At 36.4% G+C, this 25,666-nt stretch overlaps 2 protein-coding genes across 2 annotated transcripts; both read right to left on the bottom strand.

Moving 5' to 3' along the window:
• Positions 1 to 203: 203 nt before the first annotated feature.
• On the bottom strand, positions 204 to 15,021 carry akirin1 (akirin 1). Its single transcript, XM_073847084.1, has 5 exons — positions 14,665 to 15,021; positions 5,954 to 6,100; positions 939 to 1,073; positions 772 to 843; positions 204 to 663 (listed from the first exon to the last, which is right to left on the bottom strand). The coding sequence occupies exons 1-5, from the start codon at positions 14,867 to 14,869 to the stop codon at positions 653 to 655; spliced, it is 570 nt and encodes a 189-aa protein (XP_073703185.1). The 5' UTR covers positions 14,870 to 15,021; the 3' UTR covers positions 204 to 652.
• Positions 15,022 to 18,310: 3,289 nt separating this feature from the next.
• cnr2 (cannabinoid receptor 2) lies at positions 18,311 to 21,540 on the bottom strand. Its single transcript, XM_073847964.1, has 2 exons — positions 21,442 to 21,540; positions 18,311 to 19,719 (listed from the first exon to the last, which is right to left on the bottom strand). Exons 1-2 carry the CDS (start codon positions 21,521 to 21,523, stop codon positions 18,656 to 18,658), a joined length of 1,146 nt encoding a protein of 381 aa, XP_073704065.1. The 5' UTR covers positions 21,524 to 21,540; the 3' UTR covers positions 18,311 to 18,655.
• Positions 21,541 to 25,666: the final 4,126 nt, after the last annotated feature.

Consider the following 25,666-nt stretch of genomic DNA (forward strand, 5'->3'; position numbering starts at 1 on the left):
GCTCTTTTAGGTTTAACAACTTTAGTGCACCATTATTATTAAATCCAAAGGAAAAAAACAACAACCAGGACATCTTTTAAAATGTATTTCTTTTTTTTTTTCCACAAAAGAAAAGTCAGATGTTTGGAACATGAAAGTGAGTAAATTACTTAAAACATTCAAACAAACACAAACCTATGCAATTTATTACAAGATATTTGCAAGAAACAGAAGCAATACAGATGTGACTTATCACAGATCTTTTATTTGTCAAAAAAAGAAAAAAAAAAAAAAGTTGGAGAGTTAAAAAACAGACTGAAGGACAGAGGAAGAGTCTGGTATATCTGCTGCAGGTCAGTCACATTACATTATACAGAGATGATCGCATCAGCCAAGCTTTTTACAGCGGTAGTTTGACACCTTTTCCCACAAATTCTTAGAGATTAAACTTCCTTAGAATGCATTTAGATATGCACGTTTGGTGTTGGGCCATCAGTAACAGTTCAGCAAAAAAAAATGAGTTAAATGTGGATAGACCATGGCACCCAAGCATTTTAAAGGGGAAATAAAAAGAAGAGAATCAAAAGTATGAGGAAATTTCAAGTGAAACGAAGGGGGCTGGTTCTACAGCAACCAGCTGCTGAGAGGTGGCTAGTACCATCTATAATGTTCTTCAAGACACATCTGAAAATAAAGAGAAACAAACAGAATTTAGACAAACATAACTAAAATCTGTGAAAGTGTTTTTATACTGAAACAATTTATGCTAATAGAGGGATTTAATATACTTACAGCTTGCAGGCCTGGCGCCATATCTTCGCATAATCTGATCCTGTGTGAATTTCACAAAGGACTCATATTGTTCTTAAAGGAAAGAGGAAGAATACAAAAAGCACCTTAAGAACACAATTCAGTCAATTCGGCTAAAACGCAGCTGTGAAATCTGCAGAGTGTTGTACCTGCAAGCTTTGTGTTCAGTATCTGTTCGTACTCTTCGCGCATCTTCTCCTCGTGATCTTTGATAAGGCGCTCGCACAAATAGCCAACCTGCCTCAGCGTGAACAGTGGCTGATCCTTCTTCAATGATGAGGCACCTAAAAATACACACAAATCTGAATATCCATTCTTGAAAGTAACTTTAAAACGTATCTTCGTAGCTTCATAATATTAACGATTGAACCACAGATGTCATATGGACTATTTTATTAATGTCTTTACTATCTTTCTGGGCCTTAAACATGTCAGCTGCATTGCTGTCTACGCAGGGTTGGATTTCATCAAAAATCTCTTAATTTGTGTTCCAAAGATGAACAAAGATCTTACAGGTTTGGAACAACATGAAGGTGAGTAATTAATGACAGAACTTTAATTTTTAGGTGAACTATCCCTTTAAATGAATAGAAAATTCAAAGGAACAGTATTTATTAAGTAAAATCCTGTGTAACATTATAAATGATAAAAAGTGAAAGTAAAGACAAATTTGAAGCGTCCTTGCTAAAAGTATAAATTTCCTTAACATTTGAACAAAAGAAAAGGGAAGCTTGAGCAGAGTTCTAAAAATGCATCATTTTTACACCTTACATTTCCATTTGAATAAAAATTGAGTAATGAAATGTAAATTACTAAAAGGGCCAGATTTTAAAGTGCTCACAGCTGTAGTAAGTACTAAACAGCATGTTTTGAGTGGTTTCCTCTCATTGTTTTACATGACGCACTCTATTTACCATCACAGTCATCATGTGTTGTTTCTCACCCTCATGACAATCACATTTGCTACCCAGAAACCGCCTTTTTAAACTGAACTGTTTGCATATGATCAGGTCATGCTTTAAAATCTATAACAACCCGATTTTGAATTAACAGCATTCGACTTCACTGACGACAAATTTGGCCCACTGCAGTTTCACACTTCACATTATACCTTCCTGTAAAGTACAGCTATAGCCCTAATTCAAAAGCATCCGAACCAGCTAATTAAAACATTTAGGAACATCTAATAACTACAGAAAGGTGTGTTGGATCAGGGTTGGAACAGAATTGCAGAAAATCTCCAGGAACAAAACTAGGCAACCCTGGTCTGAACTAAAGAAAATGTGACCCTGGACCACAAAACCAGTCATAAGGGTCAATTTTTTAAAACTTGAATAAATAAGCTTTCCATTAATGTATTAATGCATTTGTTAGGAGAGGACAATATTTGGCTGAAATAAAACTATTTGAAAATCTGGAATCTGAGGGTGCCAAAAAAAAAAAATATATATATATATATATATATATATATATATATATATATATATATATAAAAAAAAAAATCTTTAAAAGTTGTCCAAATGAATACATATTACTATTCAAAAATTAAGTTTTTGATATTAACGGTAGGACATTTACAAAATATCTTCATGGAACATCATCTTTACTTAATATCCTAATGATTGTTATAAAAGAAAAATCGATCATTTTGATCCATACAATGTACATATTCAATGTCCCTTTAAAGGGAACCTGGGGTATTAAGACAAATGGCTTAATATAACGTAAATGATGTCTCTTACTGAAATATGTAGTAGAAAACCTATTAAATATTTACATTATGAAAAAATAATAATCCATGTCGGTACATACATATTTTGGACTGTGTGGGCGCCATTATTTTGATTATGTAAACAGTTGCACTCGGTGAGCTACTGGCACTATCTGTTGCCATTTTTACCGCAACAACTACACATCTTGGAAAATAAAATACAGATTTGATGACCACAGGTACTCAAAGAGCTTACAGGTAGCGATGGATATAAGCGTATGCTTAAACCAAATGCCATACCATCAATTTTCCCCACAAAGAGTCTAAACGCCCCTGGATATCGCATGAAATCCGTGCTGAAAAACTCCTTCAGTGGCTGTGGGGTCATGACAAGCGCCTTCATTTTTACATCATTTGTAAGGTCTTTCAGTAGCTGTGGTCTACTAAAGGCATCAAAAGCATCAAGTTAGGAAGTTTTATTCATCCACAGACATCTTTCCATTCTTTTCTTATCACTAGGAAAGCAGTGAAGATTTACATCATTTCTCGTTTCCCTTTGACTGAAAATTACAACCAACAGCCGCACAATGTGGCATCATATCAGCATTTTATTTTCCAAGTTCCTTATTCAGAGTTGTGCTGCAGTAAAAACAGCAACAGATAGTGCCAGTAGCTCACCAAGTGCAACTGTTTCACAATTAAAATAATGTTGCCCTCCATAGTCCAAAATATGTATAAAACGATGTGGATTTTCAAAAAGGGTTCTTTTTAAAAGATTAGTTCACTCTTGAATGAACATTTCTTGATAATTTACTCACCCTTATGTCATCCAAGAGTGTTCATGTTTTTCTTTGAGTTAAAAAGAAATCAAGGTTTTTGAGGAAAACATTCCAGGATTTTTCTCCATATAGTGGACTTCAATGGGGAACAGCGGGATGAAGTTCCAAATTGCAATTTCAACACAGCTTCAAGAGCTCTACACAATCCCAGCCAGGGAAAAAAGTTCTTATCTGGTAAAACAATGTCATTTTCTAAAAAAAAAAAAGAAATTAAATATACTTTTTAATCACAAATGCTCATCTTGCAGTAGCTCTGCGTCCACGACTTCACACATTACATAGTCACGTTGGAAAAGTCATGCATCAAGTAGGCGAAAGAACCAACCCAGTGTTTACAAAGCAAACATGCAAAGCCAAACGCAGTTCACAAAAAAAAAAAAAAAAAAAAAAAAAAGGGTGTAACAATTAGGGTTGGGGCGATAGATGATGCCATCCATCGCCCCGCCCCCGCCACAGCAGCAACCAGCTCGCGAAAAACGCACACTTAAATCACACTATACAGCCAAATGAAATGCATGCTTTCAATTTCCGCATCTTTACTTACTTTACTATTATTACTATTATGAGGAAATAATAAGGAAGTTGGTAGCGATCACAATACAAATTACAGTGAACTCCAAACGAATTACACGAACTATGTTCGTTTACATTAATAAATGAGGTGGAAAAAGTGATTGGCAGGTGGTAATGTGTGTAACTTATCTTTATTTATGGTTTGGTTTAGGGCTGCAACTAACGATTATTCGTAATAAAGAAAAAAAATCTGAAGAAAAACACACTATAACAAGCATAAAATACAGTGTTTCTGCTATTTATTCTGCCGTGGCTGTGTTTAGTGTCCCGCCAACAGCAGCAGCATCAGCGAGCGCAAGTGCCTCCAGCAGAGTTCCGCGTTCAAATGCACGCAGTAGTGTTAAGCTGGTCGCAAAGCCCCGTGAATGAATGAGTTTTGTTTTTGATTTGAATTATTTCGTTTCATAGTAGCCTAGTTAAGTAATAGTTTAAAGTAAATTTTACTCTTACCTTTATGAGCAAAAATTAAGTTTCACATGGCGCTGGCATCTCCATGTCGTGCAAATGCGCTTCTCCAAAAAGCTCTCCGCAAAATGATTAGATATGCGCCTATTAGTATATAGGATTTATCTAGGTTAAACGAATAAACTAATATTGTGATATGCTTTAAGGTTTTTTTTTTTTATATCTATGGATTTTAAATTGTGATGACTTGAGAAGGCTATAAATTGACCATTAACCGCTTGGTCGTTACTTTAAAAAACAAAAACTTGAATTTTACAAACAAAACGTGTTCCAAATATATTTCTAAATTAACTTTATAAACTAAAGAAACGAAAATAAATGTCATTACTTCGCTATTAAAAACAGCAGCTGTGCAATGTGGAAGAGAAAGAGAAAGTCAGGTTCCAGTCAGACTCGGGCCAGTAATTCCGATGAGCTGTCGAGGTTGTTAGGAATTTTTTGCAACGAATGTCTGTTTATTAGCATATTTAACACTTATTTAGGCTACTTTCTTATTTAAATGTATTCATTATTTGATTTATTTTAGCATTTTGTAGGCTGCTTGTTCACTGACCGAATTGCTAAAATAAACACGCACGTTTGTTATTAATGTTTGAGCCTCATTTATTTTGATATATATAAAAACACCGCGCCACCTGCGGTAGTTGGTCCATTACCACCGCGGTGGTAAAAATCTGGTATTTTAAATCTAAATTTAACATTCAAGGACAGATGTTTCAGCACAATGAATGTTTTTGCGCTGAGGATTAATTGTCTCCCCGTCTGTGTTCCGGATGTTTGACGCTCATTCAGTAAACTTAACACAGACTGTCATAATGAACTTTTATGCATAAATGGAAATGGATTTTATCGATTAGTTGTTGCAGCCCTAGTTTGGTTATGGGTAAAACAAAGACCATGCGGGTCAGGTAGTGGAAATGGTAGGCTTCGTTATGAATTAATTATTTAACAACAGCCATCACCCCCCCCCCCAACCCCCCAACCCCCCGCCTATGACGACAATGCCATCGTCCATCGCGATGTTTCCCATTAGACATCGTACGATGCCGAATTGGTCGACATCGCCCAACCCTAGTAACAATGATGTCGAACGATTTTGTAGTTGGCGGGGGAAAATTAGATGTTTTCCACCCTACCCAGCCTTTTGAACCAAAGAACTAACCACACATGATTACCTAATGCATGAAGTCATGGATGAGTATCGAGCGTTTGTGGTTAAAAAGCACATAAATTTGATTTGAAGACTCTAATTACTCAGCTGGGATTGTGTAGAGCCCTTTGAAGGACCTTCAACTCACTGATCCCCATTGAAGTCCACTATATGGAAAAAAATCCTGGAATGTTTTCCTCAAAAGCCTTAATTTCTTCTCAACTAAAGAAAGTAAGATATGAACATCTTGGATGACATATTGCATATTTAAAATCAAACACAGCTGATTCAGGTGATCAGCTTCTTTGTTTCATGAGTTTGTCAGACAAAGGAGACAGTCAAAATGTGCAGTGTTAGGCCAGGAGGGCTTTAGGAACAGGACTGAAAGCACCACTCTAATGGATGTTATGTTTTAAGTGGACTGACCTGTGGGAGAGCTGGGGGAGGTGAGGGCGGGACTGGAGCTCTGGATATCAGTGGAGCTGCAGGGCTCAGTCTGGTTGAAGGCCCCTTCCAACTGCCGTCGCCTCTGATAGCGGCTGTACTCCTGACGAATGTTCTGGAAGATCTGCTCTGTGGGTGTCAAAGTAAAACAAATAAGAGTTAATAAACATGAAAATTGAGCTTGCATTAAAAACAAAAAAAAAAAAACAAGAGTGATGGTATTTTTGGAATACCATCCTTTCCAAGAAATAAACTTCCTTGTGTTTAATCATCTTGAATAAAGAGGTGAAGAACAACAGTAATCACTGGCATATCTTCAAGTACACACAATGCACAAAGGATATCCTGCTTTCAGCAAAGGTCGCATGACAAAAAGGAAGCATGAAGAAATAAGTTTCACTTCAGTTGTATAATCAGCCACAATGGTACACAGACAATGTCACAAACCAACACATATTAGGGAAAAAAATGGGATGAAGGTTAGTTTCGTTTTGGCTTTGTGGTGGGTCAGGCTTATTTCTGGAAACCGAATCTGGGTGACAGGACTGCAATGCAGAGGGGAGCAACGCAACCGGGAACATCCTGAATCTCTTTCTAGAAAAACTAGGTTGAATTTAGTCCCCAATCTTAACCTTCAACAGTAGACAACTCAAAACTGCGAATAAAAATATTTTTCTTTAAGGTCTTTAAAATCTTCCCCAGTCGCCTTAATTTATCATAAAGGAGAGCATTTAGAGAGCGAGCTTCTTAACTTCCTGAATGTAGGTCATTTAAAGCTTCAAGGGTGGACATCTATCAGAGGACGCTTGCATCACTTATCTTGGGCGGGGAGCTCAGAGTTTCCCCTTCTATTAGCATCGGCCTTCAACTAGAGGACGAAAAAAGGAGAAAACTCAAGGGGTGCCAGCTTCTCTTGCTTGATACTAATGCATTCCAGCAAAGCAGGCAGTGTTGCTACAACCTAACAAAGCATCTCACTGCAGAAGAGACTTCCTGTGTTTACAATGTAGCTCTCATCTGATTGGTTTTTATTTGTTCTAACACAGGAAGGCTTTGCGTATCCAATATAGAGGTGTTATGGGGCTCAAGCGCAACTTTACACCAGCGTTCACTGAAGAAAAAAGTATGTTAGAAGGAAATGCTCACTGATGAAGTGTTAGGGCTGCTCGATTTTGGCAAAAATCATAATCACGATCATTTTGGTCAATATTGTAATCACAATTATTTAAACGATTATGACAGGCTCCAAAACTTTACACAGTGATTTAAAGATAGCAATACAGCTAGAAAAAGATACAAATAAAACAAACAGTGCTTTAAAAATACTGAATACTTTTATGCAAGTCTAAATTTGTCTAACAATACTACAGAAATTGAATTGGAATGTAAAAACAATGTCTTCACTCTAATAGTTAAACATGCTTTGTTTCTTATTAAAACTAAAAACGTCCTTCATTCAAGAGCAGTGAGTGATGTTTCTTGTATAAAACGTATTTTTACGTTTTATTCATATTAGGCACAGAGACGCCAAAAGGAATATTATGTGTTGCCGCTTTAACCACACGGACCCATTATACTGTTACGCACGGATTTTCATTCTCAACTGTTTATGTTCATTTAAGACATAACTGACAAGAGTTTACATGAATAATCACCAAGCCCCTCATTTTGAAATATTTTTGCGTGTATTTGACCGTTTAGGTGCGCACCTTGAGCTAAAAGATAACTTTCACGTCCGTGTTCCGCTCCGTCTCTGAGCGCATTAGCAAAGGACAGCGCAAGTTCTTACGTGCTATTAAAAACACAACATCAAAGAAACAATAAATCAATCACGTCCCATTTTATGAAAGCCACCTTACATGATTCAGCTGATTTGCATGTGAAATTTGGCTTTTATGGAGGAGCGAAAGCGCACCACTGGTAAAAGGGCAGAATGGGGTGCAATAATCGTTTCATCTTGATTACTGCATTTTCATGATCGTTTGAAGCAGAAATCGAAATCGAAACCGAATTTCGATTAATTGCACAGCCCTATGAAGTGTAGATAAACTTGTAATAGGGCTGCACGATTAATCGAACGATGTTGTGAGGTGCGTTTAGTCAATGAAGCCGGTACTTTGATTAGTAGTAAATCTCCATCACGTGCGTTCAGAGACGTAAATCACTGACAAGCAACGCCAAATCGCGCTCAAAATCGTAGCTTGTCAGTGATTTACGTCTCTGAACGCAGCTGATGATGGAGATTTACTACTAATCAAAGTACCGGCTTCATTGACTAAACGCGCCTCACAACATTGTTCGATTAATCGTGCAGCCCTAACTTGTAATGAGGGTTTTTTCTCACAATAGAGGTGCTACTTGTTGACAAGAGCACTGCTAATGTAGATGAAGTGGTTTAAGTCCAAAACAAACCAAAGTAAGACAGGTTAAATAAGGAGAGTTTAGCCAAAAATTTTAATTGTCATTAGGTACTCATCCTCATGTCACTCCAAACCTGAATGACTCCATTTTGTGAAACATCTCAGCTTTTTGGGGGCAAATGGCATCCAAAGTTGTTTTGCAAGGTAAAAAGAAGTTTTTGTGCCTTGTAGAGAAGGGCTACAAAAAGTAAACCTTTAGTTTTCTCCATATGGGGATCAAGGGGTTGAAGGTCCAAATTGCATTTTCAATGCAGCTTCAAAGGACTCAACATGATTCCAGCAGAGGAATAAATGTCTTATCTAGCAAAACAATTGGTCATTTTCCCCAAAAAAAACAAAACATAAAAAAAAAAAAAAGGTATATACTTTAACTATAAATGCTCGTCTTGCACTAGGTCAACTTCACACAAGTACCAACCCAGTGTTTACAAAGCAAACATGCAAAGAAACTCTAATGCCATTTACAAAAAAAAAAGGGTAAACCAACTTATGTCGGACAATTTAGAAGTTAGAGAATTTTTTTCATTTTTTTTTGCCCTACCCTACTTTTTTGAAACGAAGTACACAAAGAACTAACCATGTGTAAAACCATGTGGTTAAAGTATACACACTTTTTTTGGGGGGGAAAATGACAGTTTCTCTAGGTAAGACCCTTATTCCTCAGCTGGGATCGTGTAGAGCCCTTTGTAGCTGCATTGAAACTGCAATTTGAACCTTCAGCCCGTTAGCCACCATTGAAGTCTACTAAGTTTCCTCAAAAACCTTAATTTCTTTTTGACTGAGGAAAGAAAGACAAACATCTTGGGTGAGTAAATTATCAGGAAATTTTTATTCTGAAAAGAATAAAAAGTCAAAAGAAAAACAGGTTTTGGATGACATGAGATTCCATTTTTGTGAAAACTAATTTATTAAGTTGTCAGATATCGCAAAAATCTGTTTCACATACTATGTCGGCCGAAATACGCAATAATTTGTCAGTGACAGTCCATGGGCAACACCAGCCCCCTTGAATGACAGGTGCGCCCCCTCCGCCTATATCAAATGCTGCCAAATGCTGAGACTAGGCCCAACAGGTTACTTAGCAACTGTAAGCTTATATGGTCAATCCCAGCAATCAATCACAGTGGCTTCCTGAGAGAGGATGGGGAGCGATTCAAGGCCCAAAAGCACAGAACAGGGATAATACGACCACAATGGAGGTGTGGGATGAACTGGACTGGGGGAAGGGGAGCGTAAGTGGGTGTAGAGTTGAGGCATCTTATTCACTACACTGAGGCTTTGAGGAGGGAATTTAAAAAAACCCAAACTGACAGGAAGTGCCCTCAAGCTAAGGGGCTGAAGCCCAGGGTGTGTTTCTGCAGGGAGCTTGATTCACTTTGTTTGGGATTCGGTTTTGTAGAGGATCATGTTAAGTAATGTTACGCAAAAATGTGTTTTGTTTTTTTGAATGTTAAATGTTAGAACAGCACAAACAGGAGGAAGTAACCTCAGACACGGCTTGAAATATCAAGACACTGGCTCATAATGAGAACCTGCGAGGTGCTGTTCGAGGGCATAAATGAATGCTATTCTAAATGAAACCTAAATGAGGATCTTAATGAGGGTTGTTCTATGAAAACAATAGGGGGCATTTGGTTTCACAAAGGCAAGACTACCAGACACCAAAGTGGGCTCTAAGGGCAGTTACATTCCTTGCCATTTCAATCAGGCACTGATGGGAAGGCTTGGAAAGACAATAAGCTCTTTAAAAGGTTCATATTGTTTGTCTAGCCAGTGCCATGCAAGACACTATCCTTGCTAGGACACCAAAGCAATTGCACTGGCTGAAAGAATATAAAATGGGTACTCTAGTCTATATGGCACCTTATAACAAATCCTACAAACTTCACATTATGCATGTCATCTTAGCTTTGTAAAAACAACTACTCATTTTTAACAATTATTTGTCAATAATTGTTATAACATGTAAATGATTAGTCTGTGTGTTATAATTTAACAAATAACAGAATCACCAGCTCACTCAGCATAATAACACCCCAATAGCCTGCTTAATGCATTCACACAGGGATCTCAGGCATTATAAAACAGGTCTCGAAATTAACTTTTTTTACTTGGTAGCACTGGTGCTCCCAACTTCAAAAAGTTAGGAGCACCAAAAAAAAAATGTAGGAGCACATAATTTCTTTAGTAATGCGCCGATCTTGATTCTTTATGGTCAATTCTGAATGCAGATGTTTTACAAGCAAATGGGCTGATTCTGAAAGCCTTTTTATTTATTTTACACCTTAAGCAAGGGACAAGAATGAATGAAAATATGAGTACATGAACAAGATGTTTATTTTCTCTATTATAGTTACAGCCATTTAGAGAGGTTAAAGTTAAAGAGTTAAAGCCATTTAGAGGCTACCACTGCATTTTTAAACAATCTACAGTATAAACAACAAAATAAACGACACAGTACTTTCTTATAACAACAAATGCAGCCATAATCAAAGTAGGCTACTCTTTCAATATTCAAAGTGCAAATGACCGCATTTTTCAGATACAGAGCTATAGACACTATACAACTTATTATAGCCCACATACTAATAACAGCCTAGATATTTTATGTAGCCTAATTTGCGCGCATTGGGGAGTCGCTCTCTAAACGTGGGGTATTAAAATAGCTTTTGAATGCGCGTGCGTTTTACTTTTGGTTTCGTTTTGACGGTCGCGCGAAACTCTTGACGGTGGAGACCTTTTAATTGTCCACAATCAAAAGAGAGAACGGCGAGGCTGTCACTGCATCAGCTCACAACAGTCTGTGCAGTAGTTAGGCTAGCCAAATTTTTGTAAAGAAATGAAAGTAAGTCGTACTACAACAATTTCTCGCACAAACGCTCTCAAATATAATTTGAAGTCGCGCAGATTAAATTTTGGGAGCATATGCGACCAAAATGGTCGCAATTTCGAGCCCTGTAAAAGACCACCTCTTGCGGTCCAAGGGGAGAGAAGCAGTAAAAACACTTATGAATCAGAGTGATCCATAAATTAAAGAGCAAGCTCAGTCAAAAATGAAAATTCTGTCATTAATTACTCACCCTTATGTTGTAACAAATCCGTAAGACCTTCGTTCATCTTAGGAGCCTACATAGACAGCAACGGACCATGTTCAAGACCCAGAAAGGTTGTAAGAACATAGTTTAAAAAGTCATTATTTTTGTTTTCTTTGCGCACAAACATTATTTTCATAGCATCATAAAATTACAGCTGAACCACAGATGTCACATGGACTATTTTAACAATGTCCTTACTACCTTTCTGGGCCTTAAACGTATCAGTTGCGTTGAAGTCTATGCAGGATCAGAAAGCTCTAGGATTTCATCAAAAATCTCTTAATTTGTGTTCTGAAGATGAACAAAGGTCGTACAGGTTTGGAACAACATGATGGTGAGTAATCAATGACAGAATTTTCATTTTTGGGTGAACAATCCCTTTAAAGCATGTTTACAGCAACAAATGTTTTGCACAAAATTGTTCCATTTTCACATTTGACTTGTCTGTCTTCGGACCAATGAGTAAAACAAAAGCAGGTTGCGCTTACAAAAAAAGCTGAAATACAGTGGTCACCCCAGTACATAAAACAGCGCAATCGTTTCTAACTTGTTGTGTCACCGAGAATAAACTCAAACAAGTAGTTCCAACCTTTCAGTTTTTTTCTCCTCTGCTATTCAATGTTGTTAAACAAAATAGACTATTAGACCCACAAGTCATATTCCATGTTCACACCGTGTTATGATTATCATAATTAAGTAATGACAACAGGTGACATTGTACTCTGTAGGGCTGGGCGATTAATCGAAAAATAATCGAAATCGACATTCAGAACCTATAATCGTTAAAATTTTTCCAGGAAGATTATTTCAATTACTTTCCCTTTAAAAAACACAAGCGCTCCGTTACGTTATTCCGCCGACATGTCGATGGAGAGCTTAAACAGTATTTATACAGTAAAAAGTATTTACAGGATATACAAGGGTAATTTTATTTAGAGGAGATACTGCTTATTTTCTACTTTTAATATGAAAAACATTGAAAATTATTTATTTTGTTTCCAATAGTGCAAGTTATTTATTTTCACTAATTTAAGAAAAATGTGACTTCGTTTTAAGCAATGCTTGCTTTAATTTCAGTTGTTCAACACTGATGTTCAATTAATAATCATAGATCAATTTCAATTATTTCAATTATTTTAAAATCAAGTAATGCACCCTTCATCCAAAAATCTCTCGCTTGTAATATGTGAACATTTACTGTACAAAACTTGTCAGTGAACTATGAGGGCAAAAAAATAATTATTATATAAATATAATTAAATATAATTTTATTAATAAATAAAATAATCGTTCATTAATCGTAATCGGGTTAAAATGTTCAATTAATCGAGATTTTGATTCTAAGCCAAATTGCCCAGCCCTAGTACTCTGCATAATTCTGAGTTGTAAATAGCTCATTTATATGGAAACACTATAGAAGGCTTGCATTTACGTCACAATTTGGTCAGTCACCTGGATGCACAGCCATACTGGCGATACTCAGATGTAAACAGCAGCATAAATTGCTCTGCTAATGTGTGGAAGCTGCTAAATCATATAGAGAAGAACTTGGTAAGCAGGAAAGGGTGCAATAATTTGACAAAGTAAAGTTAATAGGTGATAAAGATGCGTACAAGCTGTATTAATTAGGATTCCAAGCCTAAAATTTCACCTACCTGACTGGAAATAAGCACAAATACAAATGTTGTCAAGATTCTTGCCCTAGAAATCCTGGTTCAGTTTGGCCAACCACAAACACCTCGTTCCTCAGACCATTTTTTTGCACTCCTCTCCTTGATTTGTTATAACTTTGGGCAATCTAGTCTATTGTACTCTAAATGTTTTTTCCTGGTCCGACCAATTAGTACAGTCCAAAACATGACAATAATTGACCATTTGCAGCAGAAATAATCAGAGAAATATGCAAAACATGCACCTATATTTCTTCTCAGGTCACATGACAAAATGCACAGATCTTATTGGTTGGCCAATTTCATTCGCATTGTGATGGAAAAGAATTCTGAAGCTCCCTTCAGAAAATTAGCCTTGATGACATGCATATGATTGTGTTTTTCCAAACATACTTAATCTCACCAAATTTGTTTTGGTGTGAACAGGCCTCAAATCTGAATCACTTAGTGAATCACAAGTGATCACTTTCTGCATGTCTTATTTAAAGTATTTAATTTAAGCAAATATTTTCCCCAGTGCAATATAGAACAATTATTAATAGAACGGGAATTTTTAAAAACCTAAAGGTCATATTCCACAATCCTACTGATGGAAAGCTGAAATCAGCACCTACATTTGTTTTGCGAAATAATCGATTATTGTAAAGTTTATGTTTTCTTCTAACTTTACTACTACTATTTATTCCACCCATAGTTTACCGATCTACTCATTGTGGCGTCTTGGATCTTTTTAAACGTGTTAAATGATTTTTACAAGCGCTAAACAGCAGGATTTGGGCGGGTTCGCCAAGGATCCATAAATTTCGCATGAAGCAGTACAAGTATTACACACTATATTGAAAAAAAACACACGACTTTAAAGAAAGGATCAATGTTAAATTTCAAATTATTAGTTTTTCTAATGGTTTTGCATTTTTGCGAATACTTGCTTCTTCACACATAAAATGAACACGTACGTTTTAAACAATACTGTTCAATCAAAATGAAAATGCTATTGCACCCTGGCGCACATACCCACCTTTCCTCTTTGTTTGGACATACTGGCTCAATCCTGCTGATAAACTGGCTTAACGCAGAGATAAACGTTAAACATCCAGGCCAAAGCTAGGCGTTTGTAAAAAGACTTTGTCATGTGTATTGTTTTCGGTAGTAATGGTCGATGACTGTGTGTGCGTGTGTTCACACTAAGCCATGGGAGTTAAATGAAGCTCTGTGTCAGCTAGTCTGTATTAGCGGCCGCTTTCAGCCTAGCTAGCCGAGCTCAAAACAGCTATTCATCCAAACTGCATAATTAACTACAGCCCAAACCCACTACTATACCACTCATTATGAAACAACGTTACACATTCAAATCGTTGCTCATAACAGGTTAAGGAGAAATGAAATGAACGGACTGTCGAAATTCAAATATCAACTAGCTGGTTAGCTGAGATTAAACAACCCCCCATTCCCCTCCTCCATGTCAAACAAAACGACGTTAAATGTCGAAAATCAAGCATTTTTCTCACCTGGAGTTAGCCTGTGTTCTCCACCCATAGACTGGGGCGACATCGAGTGTGTCGGGCTCTCTGTTGACGGGCGAAGACTGCACCTCTGCGGGGAAGGAGTAGTCGGAGTCCCCGGTAGAGGATTGCACCTCCTCCGCTTGGGGGACTGCGGGCTGAGAAGGGCCTCAAACTCCATAGATCGCTTCAACGTCGCGCCACAAGCCATGATCGCTGATTTAATAAGACAATAAAGAAAACCGACGGTAAAACAAGACCTTTTCGATAATAAAATGCGTCGAATACTCTTTCCAAATCGACTTTTTCGGGGTTTTTATTGAGCTTCGTAGGATCTCGGTGGCTCCCCCTCTGACCGCACACCGGTTTAAACACCAAGTGCCAGATTTGTAGCAAAAATGCTAAAACGACACAGCCGAGGCTGTACCATTCGCAGAGAGGGGGGTACATATTATAAACAGGCTTGTTTTTTCACCAAATAACATTGAATTATACTTAATTTGTTATTAAGCAGTAAAAACATACACGCGGTGAAAAGTATAGTGTATAAAACTAAGACAAAAATTTTAGAAAATTGTTACTTTATTAGTAAATCTACTACTGTGGTAATAGACTCAACCTGTGATTAGAAATTTATGTTGGTGCCCTCTTTTTTGAACATAGTTTCCAGTGATGTAGTTATCCAAATCAAAAGGATTATTTATAATGAAAGTGATAGTTATACTTACTCAAGTTTATGCTTGCCATTGTTGAACTTTCCCCGCATAAACAGACCTCTTGCGTTGACGTTTATGTGCTGGCTATTTGCATATAAAAATATTTTTACTATTAATTAACATCATATTTTGGTTCATTATCTTTCTTATGTATATCTATTAAATAGTTAAATAAATGTGAATAAGCCGCATTATATATCATAAATGACATTTTGTATTAATATAATATAATATTTTATATTATACTATAATTTAAACAGTTATCTTATTCTCACTGAAGTCTTTCAATTTACCTAAACTCCTTGTGGATCAGTATTTTATGACTCTTTGCAACAAAACTTTCAATTTGAAAAGCTTTGATCTCTGGTGCCCACTCCTCCAACAGCTTAATCCTGATTGGTGGCTTACAGTCATATGATTCTGATACTGCACTCAACATTTATTGAGTGCAACAGTTTATTTGGCTAATGGCCATATTTCTGAAGTATTTGCATGTTGGTGTCTGTTTGTGTTAGCTTTCAAAGCAGTCTTTCAACTCACAAGGAATCATTTCCTTACTGTCTCTTCACTTTAAAACCGCCGATGTGTTCTGAGTCCATATGAATATCACACGCTTTCATATACCAACATTGATTAATTTTGACCCAATCCAATGGAAACAATATAAAATGTAAAACATATTAGCAGGTAAATGTGTCTAAATAATATAAAGCTTCTCAAACAATGCTGTTTCATTAAACTGAGAGTTGATATCCAGAAAAGGAGTTTTATTGATGTATTAGACCACGAATTGGTCAACGTAACTACAACGTAGTTATGACATACAGTTTTTTACACAAGCCTAGTATTTGGTCTAACATACAATAATGCACCAAAACTTCTCCTTAAATGGAAGTTAATATAAGAAGTTAATATAACAACAATTACATAGCGTTTTGCATTCATAGCAGGCTCTTTCTTGCCAAAGCAGCATATAAGAATATACTTAGTGTATCATAACAATTACTCTACATAATATAGTAAGACATACTGTACAGCATACAGTGAAGGTGAAGTGAAGTTTTTGCTAGTGCATCAATAAAGCTGAAGGTATTTTGTTTCACAGTGTAATCTATATATATTTTGGCATCTTTTACGCTTGGGTCAAAATTTAGCTGGTGTGTCAGCTGTTCTGAGTGTGTTTATAGATCATTTCACTACTGTAGCTTAGAGAAATAGCATTATACACGGATAGCTTAATAGCCACATTATGCACATTATGACCTATTGTATGTTCCTAAAAACTGAAATATTTTAAATATTTTAGCTAATTTTTAAACCTCGCTTTCTTAAAGTGTAAAATGAAGTCTTCTCAGTACATTCTACACCTAAATATATACAAAATACAATTTAGAGGAAGTAAAATACAAGCAGTAAAATTCAATTTATAACTGTGTGTTAAAGTTCTTAAGTTCTTGCTTGTTCGTAAACCTTCTTCATTTGATATTTTCATGTTTTACACATTTTTCACTGCTATTTATTTGATATCCTGCCAATTCTTATTACAAAACAATGTTTTCTGCAATGTGGAAACCTACAAACAAAAAAGTATACATCTATCCACCTTATTTGTCCCATAAGAGAGACACAGCATTTGTAAATTTAATGAGTCTGTTATTCCCTTCCAGCTACTTTTTGCTGTGGAAAACAGCTTGTTTTGCTGTTTGATATTGGAAACTAGTGCATCTTGCTATATTATTTTAATGTAAAATCTTAATTATGAACATAATGGTAGTGCAAACAGTTTTACCATTTACTTTATTATTACACTTTATTATTAAGGGTTTAAGTGTGTCGCACTAAAACCCTATTGTAATTGTTAGAATGACCAAGGATCAGCATTCTCCACAGAAAAAATGATCGGACAGACCAAACCGTAAGTCATAGAAACGTGAAACTTGGAAGGGATGGTAGTGATCCCACTGTCTACAACATCCTCAAGGCTTGCCCCAATTGGCCTGACTGGGGCTACATAAAACAAATGTATTAAATCGCTTATAATCGCTCATGTCTTATGTCGTTGGAAAAACCTACGCCGAAAAAAACGACTCTTGCAAACCAGTCCTAGGTTAGGTTTTTAACCCAATTGAAACCAAACCAGCGCAGGAAGATTCTCTGGTCGCATGGTCTTGGTCCAAAGTGCCATAAGGACATTCATGTATCTAAAACATGGCCGCCATAGGCCAATGAAGTTGAGCACCTTTTAAAAAAGGTTAATGAAGGTCGATCGGAGTGAAACTCGGTGAGCCTGTTTGACTCACGGCCTTTAAGGTCTGATTTGAAAGATAACGTATTTTTCAAGGGCATAAACAATTGTATTTTGGGTGTTTTTTTCATACATACACACAATATTTATATCATATGATAGACCTCTTCATTCCAGATAACTTTGCCTCTAGAACCACTGCTCTCAATCAATCCGTTTGCTAAATGATTGAGAAAATGTAAAAAATAAACTACTTTTGCAAACTAGTTCTAGGTTTTTTTTTTTTCTGGAAAAAACACTGCAGTGTACTTCTATGGACTTTCTAGGTCAATAATTATAAAATAAAAATGTTGAAATTTACCCTTTGGGAAGCTATAATGGGGTCGTTCTGAAAAGAGGCCTGTCCAAATACTCCCAAAAGCCTATAAAGCCTAAACAAAAAATCAAAACTTCACAAAATTTGGTGAGCACATGTCACATTTGATTCTAAACAAGCATGCAAAGTTTCAGGGAGATTGGACTACAGCTAGTCCTTAACATTAAAAAAGATTATATTTCAATGGCAAATTACCTGGAATTGCCAAAAATATATTTTTTAATAATTGATTTAGGTTGTTACAGGCTTAATAAATAATATATGTAATGTCTAATGTGTTTAAATGCCTTAAAGTGCTTGAACACCGGTGTTTGCAGCTATATTTATTCTTGTCATTTCCCTACAGCGGCTAATGAAACAGATGTCTCACACATTCACAGAAAACATCTCCGGTTACTGTCATAACCTCGGTTCCCTGAGAGTGGGAACTAGACATTGTGAAGCATTCAGAGAAGGAAAGGAGTTCCCACCACGAATGCTTCGTAATGTAAGTGCATGATATGGAACAACTTACTTCTGCGTTTAAAAATAAGGTGGATAATATTCATACAATAAAGGCTTATCTAAATAATAAATCTGAAGATATACATTTTGTGAATGGATTAAAAGTTGGTAAATTACTCACATGAATAGGACTTTAAATAATATTTATATGCTGTTTTACTGCCTGTCTACGATCTCAGAAATAGTATCTGGGTTACTATCAGTAACAGCCAGATCTTTGCTCTTTTTGCTAATCCCAGAACCATTTTCATTTCTGTGGCAATGAGCATTTCCCAAAGTATGTTCCCTGCATGCCTTGCAACACGCTAACAAAGCAAACAGTTCTCCCCTCAGCTCTTTGCAGCGCAGGGCGTATAGAAGTGGGTTTACACACGAGTTGACCAGGCAGAGCGTGCTACAGAAAGCGAACATTCGCTGTTGTTTGTTTGTAAGGGTCACTGTGACATCCACAATCATAAAGGACAGGACAGGCAGCCAAAAAACAGCAAGGATTAGGAGGATCAGACCGAAGGTACGTGCAAGCTGAATGTCCATTCGCATTCGAGCCTGTCCTTTCACGCTCTGCCTCCCTGACTTTGGTCCGCCCATAGCTGCTTCATGCCGATTTGCTTTCCACAAGATGAGGACATACGCCACAATGATAAGAAGGAGCACCACAAGTTGTAGGCCCGTCCAGAAGGCCAGATAGCGATGATCCACATAGGGGAAGAGACGAGAGCATGGAGGACTAAACTTGGTTGCGCACCTCCAACCCATTAGAGGCAGAAATGAAATTATAATCGTTACACACCATAATAACACAATAGCCAGCTTGGCTCTATTGCGTGTCAGTAGCACCTTGTAATTGGAAGCCTGGTAGATGCAGAGATAACGGTCCAGCGCTGTCAGCAACAGGCTTCCAACAGACCCCGTGAACGCCATTGTGACACCACCCAGCTTGAAGAGATAGATATTAGGGCCATCGTTCTGACTGTAGAGGTGGAAATCTAGAAAACTGATGGTGAAGAAACAGCTGGCAAAGGTGTCAGCCAGTGCCAGGCTGCTGATGAACAGGTACGATGGCCGTCTGCGCAGAGTGACGGAGCTTGCGATGACTATCAGGACCAAAATGTTCTCCAGGAACGTCACAGGGCCGGCAAGAAAGCAGATGGTGCCAATAGCTTTCTTCTCTAGTGTCGTCAGGACCATGTAACACTGTGTGCTGTTGCACAAGCTTGGATCTGTAACAGTACAGGGTCATAATTATTCAAAATAATCACTTTTTAGGATGAACAATTCATTACCAAACATGTATGGCTGTGTAAATCCAATTAAGCTGCTAAAGGGAGCATCCATTCATGCTGTAGCGGTATAGAGTGTTTTCACGACACGTCATCAATCAGCCATATTGGTGACACTGAATGTAAACAATGCCACTGAACCGAACTATTGACTAATTGACTACTGCTGCTGGAAATAATCAGTTATTGTCATGTTTTGGGCTGTACTATTCGGTCGGATCAGGAATTTTTTTTAGCACTATAGACTGCCAAAAGTTATAACAAATCAGGGAGAAGAGTGCAAAAAATGTCTAAGGAACAAAAGGCGTTTCTGGATGGCCAAATTGAACCAGGATTTCCAGGGCAAGAATCTTGAAACATTTGTGTTTGTTTGTATCATTTCCGGTCAAGTAAGTGAAATATTTAGGCTAATATCTTAATTAATATCTTTATCACCTATTAACTTTGGTTTGTCAAAATTTTGTGCCTTCTCTATATGATTTAGCAGCTTCCACATTTTTTTTCCATGATTTATTCAGCATAAATGAGCAAAACAATGTATTCAGTAGCACATTAACCGTGCAAGCCATGCTGTTGTTTACATCCGAGTATCGCCAGTATGGCCGCGCATCTGGGTAACTGACTAAATCCTGAAGTAATGCTGCATTCCAGGCAACCCGTTACTCGTGTTTTTCCAACCTTCTACCCGTGAAAGTGCACCCAAACGGCAGTCAAACCCGTGACTTCCCACTCGTGAACTCGTACTAGATCGACGTACTCCCAGTTCCGAGTTCTGACGTGACATAGCCCGCGAAACAACAATTCCAGCACCTACTGGTGCATGTTTGTGCAAGTGGTATGCAGTGGAAAATAGACTTTAGGACAATATAACGTTGCAAACAAATGACTAATAATATAATAATAATAAATGCTCTCAGGCAGTTTGGCGTGACTTGCCTGGAACGCTACAAAGTCGTAAGTCGTGGTTTGAAGTAGTGATTTACAGACTCAGAAACTTGCCTGGAACGCAGCATTATGCTGTTTTTGAGCTTGTAAACCACCGTGTACTACTTGCATAAACACCGCACCCGTAGGGGCTGACATTGTTGTTTCGTGGGCTATGTTACGTCAGAGTTCGGAACTGGGAGTACATCGAACTAGAGTTCACGGGTGGGAAGTCACGGATTTCACTGCCGCTCCAGTGCACTTTCACGGGTAGAAGGTTGGAAAAACAGGGGTAACTAGTTGCCTGGAACGCGGCATAAGTGCAAGAAGTGGCAGCATTTGCGCGAGTGGGCGTGGTTTCGGCGCCGACGGCGAGCACGCCCCTAGCGTTCAAGATTTTTATAACTTTTTAGTTTGTCATCATTTATTTAATCACAAATACAGTAATATTATGAAAACTGATTACATTTGAAAACATTTGTTTTGGAATTCTTCTGAATTTTTGTAAAAACGTAAAAGTCCTTTCTTCACTTTTGATCATTTTCTTGGAGAATAAAAGAACTAATTTCGTTTGAAATAAATCTTACTGAAACCAAACGTTTGAAAGCTGGTGTTAATTATTTATATTTCTTATTTATTTGTTTAAATTTAAAAACAAGTATAATCGTCACAACAAAACTTTAAAAGACATACCATGGTCACAGATAGACCATAGAAAATCTTCATGAACAATAATACCTGTGGTTGTAATGGCTGGTGTGCTTTCATTTAAATACAGCGCAGTGGTAGTTTCTTGATCTTGTTTCAATTCTCTCTCCATTTTCCCAAGGACAGAAATGGTCTGTTAAAAATAAATGACAAATTGTTTGAAAAAAAAAAAAAAAAAAAATTGCAGACACAATTATTCATGTGCCTCATGTGACTACTGCCAATAGAAACATGGAAAAAAAAAGTTAGAATTTTAGGTTCTCACAAAAACTCATTTAAAGTCAAACATGTCTCCAAGCAACATTTTATTAGGCTAATGCATTCTATAAATAAAACCGCACTATTCAGACTGCATGGCTTAGATTTGTAAAGTGATGTTATCCTTAATATGAAATAATCCCGCAGGTCTATTCTAGTCGTTTTTAAATGAACTACTGGTCACTTTGACCTAAAGCTGTTTAATAGATTGTAATGTTAGTTAACGCCCCCTGCTGGGCAAAAGACGACACGAGTTTATTGCAAGACACTGGATTGACAAATAGTTTGTATTTTCACAAGTATCCACTAAAGAAGAAAAAGAGCATAGGAAAGATTAAGCATAAGATTTAATTTTTATGCTTAATTGCCTTACAAGCAAAGTCCAAAAAACAGACACACTATTTTTTTAAGTAGCCTATAGAAAAAAGACTAACCATTTTAGTTTGGTAAATAGTTAAACAGCCTGCTCTCTATACAAAGGTCATTGTTGAGTTCTTCCACATTTACCTACAAGAAGCACTAATATCATTCTTTTTATCCTCCCACATATTCATTTCAAGGCATATTAACTTTATGTCATCTCTATGTGTTTCAATGTTCTTAAAACTTCAATAAATATTGGAAAGTTTTTGGTTAAAGCCACTACTAATGTTAGCATAATAAAAGGACTTCCCCTCAGAGTCTGGGTTCCTCTCAATATTTCTTCCTAGTGTATTTTTTCCTAACCATTTCCACCTTTGGTGGCTCACTGGGTCAAAGGCTTGATTTTAGGTGCTTTAGAACAATGTGCCACAATGCCAATTGATTTGAATTAAACACAATAAGACAAAGGACTGTACAAAACACAGTTTTGCTTTCAGAAGCTATCTGAAAACTTTAACACTAAAATACATACTGTATGCAATAAAATGCATGAGTCACAAAAACATCCTCAGGTTAAAGCTCTTTTGCACTCAAAAGTTCTTAATAGCATATTTGTCACTTAATAACACACTATGACATGTGTCTTACAAAGAAATACAAGAAAAACTGCTGTTCATTAATCTGCCCATTAAAGTTGTTAAATGGCACACAGGATTTTTGCATAGCCTACTCATTGGTCAAATGAACTGCTTCTTACCTTCGTCTTGCACTTTGCTGTTGGTAAAATTGTCTGCTGTTGGCAGATATTGTCTTTCACAAATCTCAAGCCTCTGATTTCAACACCAGAGCATACACCACACCCCCAGTGTGACAAAGAGAGAACCAAAATTTCAGTATTATGCCCTTCCAGACAGCAGTTATGACATGAACTGTGCTGTACTTTTCATTTAGGTGATTAAAGACGAGATAATAATAATAATAATAATAATAATAATAATAATAATAATAATAATAATAATAATAATTTTTATTTATATAGCGCCTTTCCAGAGCTCAAGGACACTTTACAATGAATGTAACAAAGACGAGAAAATACGAACATACATTGAAAGAAACAACAATCAGAGAGATGATTTTATTGGGGGGAAAAAAAGCAAAAGACGGAAAGTACCAAAACCGTTTTTCTCTAAGATGAAAACTCATACCCAAAGAGGAACCTTTTTGCGTCTCATCACGATACGTGGTGTACTAAATGCTGAAATATTTTTCTTTACCACAGCTTCCTCATAATGTTGTTTCCACTGTCCACAAACATTTTATTAATTCCTTATTAAAATCTTTTTTATGCTCTCACATATTTATCCCAAAGCATATTATATCCATGCTACTTTGTGTTTTAATGTTCCTTAACTTTCTGTAAATGTTTTTTATCACCATCAGATGTATCAGATGGTGAAACGATGGTCTTTACCACATCTTCCTCATCTAGTTGCTGACCCATTTCACAAATGTTTTCATATCATGGAGAGCAGATGGTGGAGGAAAATATCGGTTACCTCTCACTGCAGCTGTCCCAATTTTTTAATACATTTTCAACCCTGTAATTGCTTATTCTCTGGGATGCGACTTTTGTGAGGAACTGGGCTTTTGAGTGTTTTGAGCTTCCAGTAACACAATTTACTATAACGAATAAAGAAAGAAATGTTGATGTTTTATTCTTTGGCGAATGTATCCAGTATCCATATACTGACAAATTAACATCTGTCTGTCATTAATATACAAACGCAAAAACTAATAACTATATGATATCGTTAAAGTGTATTTTCTCTAACGCTGTAACTATTTTTAAGCAACAGGTGGCGCTTGTGAAGTATTGTCTGAAGTGTGACAATGTAAAAGTTTGCACGCATCTATCTATCTATCTATCTATCTATCTATCTATCTATCTATCTATCTATCTATCTATCTATCTATCTATCTATCTATCTATCTATCTATCTATCTATCTATCTATCTATCTATCTATCTATCTATCTATCTATCTATCTATCTATCTATCTATCTATCTATCTATCTATCCACAACACCCCATCCCTCACTGAGCAAAAATCTGCAAAATTAGTGCAATGGGCCTAGAATCCCTAGTGACACCACTGTATGTTTTATATAATACATTTATTCACCAATAAATACTTTGACATATATAATCTAATACAGCTTTTTAACACAGATATGCATAATGAATAGTTTACATAATTTGTCTTTTGGGTGTAACAGAGTCATTAAAGTGTAGTGTTTTGCTTCGTGTAGATGTTTCTCAGTCAACATTATCAAATTTGGTCATTTGACCTCTTCTCAAATCGTGTGTGACCGACAAGAGCCTCCCACCCGACCTACTTTCCAAACATAGGATACAAACTTAGGCCAAGCCCCCCTCTAAACCAAGGTTGCATCCAGAGGGTGTGCACTTCCGTCACCAAATACGGACTTTGATTAAACAGGCAAACAAGTCCTACATTATGTAACAGGTTTGCTTAAGGGATAAGAAGTATTTAAGCCACAGATGAAGGAATTTCTAATGAGAAAGCAATCATAAACAGTAATTATTAACCATTGAAAACTTTCCCATGTTTAAAACAAGACTGCTTAAGACAATGAAAGTTATTAAATGTTAGTTACAGTTATGCTTAATCGCTCTTGCTCATTTTTTTCCCGAATTAGCATTCTATAAACTGTGCAACTGTCAACAACTGTTTTATGAAACATCGCAAATCATATCTGCAAAATGTTGTAACTCACTCAACATTTCATTCATGCTTTAAAACTTAGTTTTGTGTCACAGTAAAACATGAATAAAAATGTGATGTTAAAATACTGTCAAATAACAAATGTGACCCTGGACCACAAAAGTAGCATTTGTATGCATTGTATAGGTCAAAATGATTGATTTTTCTTTTATGTCAAAAATCATTAGGATATAAAGTAAAGATCATGTTCCATGAATATATTTTGTAAATTTCTTACCATAAATAGATAAAAACTTAATTGTTTATTAGTAATATGCATTGCTAAGAACTTCATTTGAACAACTTTAGAGACGGGGGTACGCAAGTTACTTAATAATATAACTTTTTCCAAGTAACTAGTAAAGTAACACATTACTTTTTAATTGACAAGAAAATATCTAAATTACTTTTTTAAATAAGTAATACCAGCTACTTTTTCCGCCCATTTATTGATTAAAAGCTTTCCTGTCCCCATGTTGAGAAAAATCGTGAGTAAGATGTTACTTTAGTTGTAGAATAAATGTGAACGTGCATTAATTCATCTCACTCACTAAAAAAACAGATATAGCTTTCCTCAAAATGAACAAAAACAGTGAAATTCAACTCAGAAAATGATGCAAACCAGCAATAAAAGTACCGCAAAAGTAACTTAACACATTACTTTCCATAAAAAGTAACTAAGTAATGTAATTAGTTACTGTTTTAGGGAGTAACTCAATATTGCAGTGCATTACTTTTAAAAGTAACTTTCCCCAACACTAGAGGCAATTTTCTCAATATTTTGATTTTCAAATAGTTGTATCTCAGCCAAATGTTGTCATTTTTAAAAAATGGACCCTTATGACTGG

This window comes from Garra rufa, chromosome 9 (assembly GCF_049309525.1).
Source record: "Garra rufa chromosome 9, GarRuf1.0, whole genome shotgun sequence".
NCBI classification, from domain to species: domain Eukaryota; kingdom Metazoa; phylum Chordata; class Actinopteri; order Cypriniformes; family Cyprinidae; genus Garra; species Garra rufa.

Bases quoted from the DNA above. Each gene is read 5' to 3' on its own strand.
- akirin1 (XM_073847084.1), bottom strand. From the start codon at position 14,869: ATGGCTTGTGGCGCGACGTTGAAGCGATCTATGGAGTTTGAGGCCCTT. The intron at 6,101-14,664 runs GTGAGAAAAATG...TGACACCCACAG, and splicing joins AGAACACAGGCTAACTCCAG to AGCAGATCTTCCAGAACATT. The intron at 844-938 runs GTACAACACTCT...CTTTCCTTTAAG, and splicing joins ACTGAACACAAAGCTTGCAG to AACAATATGAGTCCTTTGTG.
- cnr2 (XM_073847964.1), bottom strand. From the start codon at position 21,523: ATGGAGAGAGAATTGAAACAAGATCAAGAAACTACCACTGCGCTGTAT. The intron at 19,720-21,441 runs GTATTATTGTTC...GTACTGTTACAG, and splicing joins ACCAGCCATTACAACCACAG to ATCCAAGCTTGTGCAACAGC.